This window comes from Zingiber officinale, chromosome 10A (genome assembly GCF_018446385.1).
Source record: "Zingiber officinale cultivar Zhangliang chromosome 10A, Zo_v1.1, whole genome shotgun sequence".
NCBI classification, from domain to species: domain Eukaryota; kingdom Viridiplantae; phylum Streptophyta; class Magnoliopsida; order Zingiberales; family Zingiberaceae; genus Zingiber; species Zingiber officinale.
The window spans coordinates 40,977,961-40,982,706 of record NC_056004.1 but is presented as its reverse complement, the minus strand read 5'-3'; the positions used below and the strand labels follow the sequence as shown (position 1 = coordinate 40,982,706).

Sequence of the window (4,746 nt, the reverse complement as noted above, 5' to 3'; positions counted from 1 at the left end):
TCTTCACGCTCCTTCAAGAAGTCGGGTCTGATTGGTGGTCCAGCTGGAGTTTGATGGATCGATGGCCGTGCTTTTGGGGAGGGACCCCGGGCTCGACACAGGGGGGATGCACAGGCCTTGGCTCCTGCGGAGGATGAGGCTGAGGAGGAGTTCCCCGGGCCAGCTTCTCCGACTTTTGAGGAGACGGTTTCAACTCGCCTTGAGGAGCTGACCCTGGAGGTAGCCAGCCTGCGTACCATGATGGATACCGTGGTCCAGCAGCAGACTTCGATGCAGCGGACTCTGGATACACTAGTGGACTTAGTGGGCTCGTGGGTGACGGTTCACCCGTCTCAGTCTGGTCCATCCACCGCCCCTGTTCCCCCTGCTGAGGATGCCCCTAATCCTAACTCTACGGCGGTTCCTGCTCCGGCTACTACGTTCGCTCCAGCTGCTAATCCTGATCCCACTCCTCCTGGAGACGAGCTTATCAAGTTTTATGTTCCTATATGATGTGTTTTTATCTTGTTGTATGGATGGTTGTTCTGGAGTCCTTTTTGTGAACTCTCTTTTATTTTGAATGTATGATATACTTTTATGCTAAGCTCTCCTTTTGATTCTACATTTCAGTGTTGTTATGTTCTGTTGATATATGTGTATTTTAGGGGGAGCATTCCTTGGATTTATCGTATTTGCTTTGTGCACTTATTGAGGGGGAGTTATTTGCTTTTGATTTTTGACAAAGGGGGAGATCTATGTTGAAGTTCATGCTTATTTCTTATGCTTATCTCAGTAAATAAAAATCAAGCTTACTGCAATTACGCAATTATTATTTCAGCAAGCTACAATCATTATTTATCATTGTATTGGAAACTAGCCTAAACTTAAATAGATTATCAAACATCAAAAAAAGGGAGATTGTTGGTGCAATCATGCCGTGGAAGTTTCAATGTGTTGACAATTATTTAAGTTTAGGTTAATACGGTGGAACTAACATGCATTGTGAGTTTGCAGGAGGAGTTTCTTGCAGGTCAGAAGACCAGATGCAAGAGAAGTCCAAGAAGGTCGAGGACTGGATTCTTGGCAAAAAGAGTTCTTGCAGGTCAGAAGACCAGATGCAAGGCAAGAGAAGTCCAAGAAGGTCGGGGACCGGATTCTTGGCAAAAGAAGCTCCTGCAAGTCACAAGATTATGTGTGTGATAGGCTCACGGTCAGAGATCGACTGGTAAATCGATTCAGACATGGTTGTGCGGTAGATTGCCTCTGAATCAATCAGCCGATCGATTGAAGGTAGGGCAATCGATTGGCTGATCGATTGGTAAGGTTCTGCGCAGCACAGAATGAGTCTGGATCGATCAGCCGATCGATTCAAGGTACTGAATCGATCGGCCGATCGATCCGTGAACATTCTGTGCGAAGCATAGAATCGTTCTGAATCGATCAGCCAATCAATTCAAGGGATTGAATTGATCGGCCGATCGATTCAAGGTATTGAATCGAGCGGCCGATCGATTCACGAAGCTGCGATTTCATAGGCAAGTGGCTGAATCGATTCAAACGCTGCCCCAATCGATCCAAGTCAAATAAAAGAATCTGCACCGTTGATCTTGACGCGATGGCTTCCAACGGATAGTTGTGAATCGATTGGGATATAATCTCAATCGATCCACGGCGACGGCTGCGTGAGAAACGGCTAGTTTTCTCAACGTATAAAACACGGGAAGAAACTGGGAAATACACAACAACGAAAATCATATTGTTCCATTGCTCCCCAAGTCTTTTGAAAGCTCTCAAGTGATCAAGATTCAAAGAAAAGGGTTCAAGCTCCTCTCCACTGCGTACTAAAGTCTCACCTGCAAAGAAGAAGCCGGCTAAAGCTTGTAATCTTTCTCTTCTTCTTCTTTGTAGTGTTTGTAATACTTACTTTGAAGAGAAAGGAGAGTTGTATTTCTGTTAAGGTTTCTCCACCTTCGGTGTGATTCCGAGAAGGAGGGTTTTTGATAGTGAAAGAGTGTGAGTGGTGTGGATCCTTGGACTAGTCACCTCCTTGAGGAGGTGGATACCAAGTAAATACCGGTGTTAGCATTGCCTTCAGATTTCCGCTGTGCAAAACAAAGTTGGTCAGCAAAAGAAGTGAGTCATTCCCCCCCCCCCCCCCCTCTCTAGCTCAACCGATCCTAACAATTTGATACATCATAATCCAGATGTAATGCATATTGAGAAGAATATTTTTGATAATATGATAAATACAGTGATGGATATCAATGGAAAAACCAAAGATAATCTCAATACAATAAAAGATATCCGACTCATTTGTAAAAGACCCCCTCTTGATGTCGGTGAAAATAGTTGGGGACCAAAGCCAAAGGCAGTTTATACATTAAATAAGGATCAGAGACGTGTTTTTTGTGAGTGGTTGAAATCTTTGAAATTTTCAGATGGGTATACCTCTAATCTTGGAAGATGTGTCAATATGAAAGAATACAAATTGATTGATTTGAAAAGTCATGACTGCCATATAAGACTCATTCCTATCACTTTTAAGGAACTCTTACCACATTTTGTATGGGGCATGATTATGGAGTTGAGTATTTTTCTACAAGATATTTGCTCAACAGTTTTGAGACATTCATAAATGGATAAGTTAGAGAGAGACATTCCAATCATTTTGTGCAATTTGGAAAGGATATTTCCACCATCCTTTTTTGATTTCATGGAGCATCTTTTGGTTCACTTGCCATACGACATCATGGTTGGAGGACTTGTTCATTTTCAGTGGATGTATCTGTTTGAAAGGTTGAATTTTCATTTTTTATACTTTGACTCTTTAAATGCATAAAAAATTTCAATTTATATTATATATTAATATTTAATATAATTAATTTTTTAACCACTAGATTCTTATATCATTTGAAGAAAAAGTAAAAAATAAAGCATGAGTTAAAGCTTCTATTGTTAATGCATACATTATGGAGGAAGTAACAACTTTTGCATCATATTATTTTGAACCTCATGTTCAAAGAAAAAGCCGAAGAGCGAGCAAAAATGCTGAAGGTCCTATTGATCTAAATGTAAAGTCATTTTCAATTTCTAACTACCTTGGTCGACCAAGTGGACCATGTAAACAAAGATACTTAACTGGTAAAGAATGACGGATAGCTCAGACCTATATTTTACTGAATTGTCCATAAGTATCACCATATTATGAGTAAGTATATTTTTTTTACTTTTGTAACGTTATGAATTGTTTGTGATATATTATACTTTTTTGAGTAGGATTTTCCAAAACTTATATTCTGAATTGTCGACATAAGAGTTTGATCGATTTTATGAAGACGAATTTGTTGCATAGTTCAAATCATATATAAGTAAAAAATCTATATTTGTTTGACACATATCTGTCCTTTTAACAATGGGTGTTTTAACCTTAGGTACATGGTAATCAAGCTCACCTTGAGCAAGAATGACTATTCCATCTGTCATGGGGTCTAAACACATTAGTACGCACTTGGCCAGCATATTTCATAAATGGATATAATTTTCATACTCAAGATTATGGAATGGGAAAGAATACTATGTATAGTGGGGTGTGTGTTCAGTCATCCGATGATAGAGGTGCAAGCAATGATTTTTATGGTTTGCTTGATGAAATTATAGAGGTAAAATATCTAGGGCCTGAAATACGAGTTATCTTATTTATGTGTCGTTGGTTTGACCCTGTCAAAGGGATGAAGGTGCATCCACATTATAGGTTGGTTGAAATAAATCATAAGAGATTCTATAAGAGATATGAACCATTTGTGTTGACACAATAAGCAATTCAAGTATTCTATTCTTCATATCCTAATTTGAAACGTGATAAGATTAATTGGTGGGTTGTTTATAAAACCAAAGTATGAAAAAAATTGAGGCACGTTGAGAAAATATTGCATATCAACAAGAGGAAGTTGTGAATACCTTTTAGACTAAGGAATATATTATTCCAACTTTATGAGATCCCAGTGGTATAGTGATAAATGTGGATACAAGTGAAATTGATGATGAGGAGGAGGAGAATGATGACGATGACGACAATGATGAGGACGAGGATGAGGATGAGGATGACAATGAGGACTCTGATTTTGATGATGGGTAAATTTTGTTAGCTTACTTTAAAAAATTTGTCATATTTTTTTTCCATATGTGGTAATGATTTTTTTTACAAGAACATTTACCTTTGTTATGTAAATTTACCAAAATCATGAGTTTTTTTTTATATACTCTCATTTGGAATTTATATGTTTTATTTATACATTGTATTTTTTCCTACAGGTCATTAGAGTTAACATTTCATATTTTTCCTCCCTTATTCTCTAAGCTTTAAATAAATATGGTAAGTTTTTTAATGTTTTTTTTATGCATCAAAACATAAAATTTACTTTATCCTATATTGGAATTTTCAGCATATGTTTTGACGAGGTGGACGTAGACAGAGATCACAGGATCAGACAGATTCAACACCTGCTAGTATACCTACGCCACTCGCTGATCAGGTAGGACCATCTCATGCACCTTCTCCAGTGCCTTCACCTTCGTCGCCGGCTGTACCATCACCAGTCCCCACAGATCTTCCTAACTCAGTAAGAAACTCATTTGATGAGTTTAGAAATGATAGAGATTTTATAGTCCTCATTGGAGATTCGTAAGTATTATAAATTATTTTATTTTTTGATCTATCTTAATTATTTAATATTATTTGTTTGTAATTTAATGAAGGTTTAAAAATCC

The 4,746-nt window shown here is 38.0% G+C and overlaps 1 protein-coding gene across 1 annotated transcript; it reads left to right on the top strand.

Moving 5' to 3' along the window:
• The first annotated feature begins 237 nt into the window (after positions 1-237).
• LOC122026620 (trigger factor-like) lies at positions 238-4,114 on the top strand. Its single transcript, XM_042585354.1, has 2 exons — positions 238-473; positions 3,982-4,114. Exons 1-2 carry the CDS (start codon positions 238-240, stop codon positions 4,112-4,114), a joined length of 369 nt encoding a protein of 122 aa, XP_042441288.1.
• The last annotated feature ends 632 nt before the right edge of the window (positions 4,115-4,746 follow it).

Bases quoted from the DNA above. Each gene is read 5' to 3' on its own strand.
- LOC122026620 (XM_042585354.1), top strand. From the start codon at position 238: ATGATGGATACCGTGGTCCAGCAGCAGACTTCGATGCAGCGGACTCTG. The intron at 474-3,981 runs GTTTTATGTTCC...ATGAGATCCCAG, and splicing joins CCTGGAGACGAGCTTATCAA to TGGTATAGTGATAAATGTGG.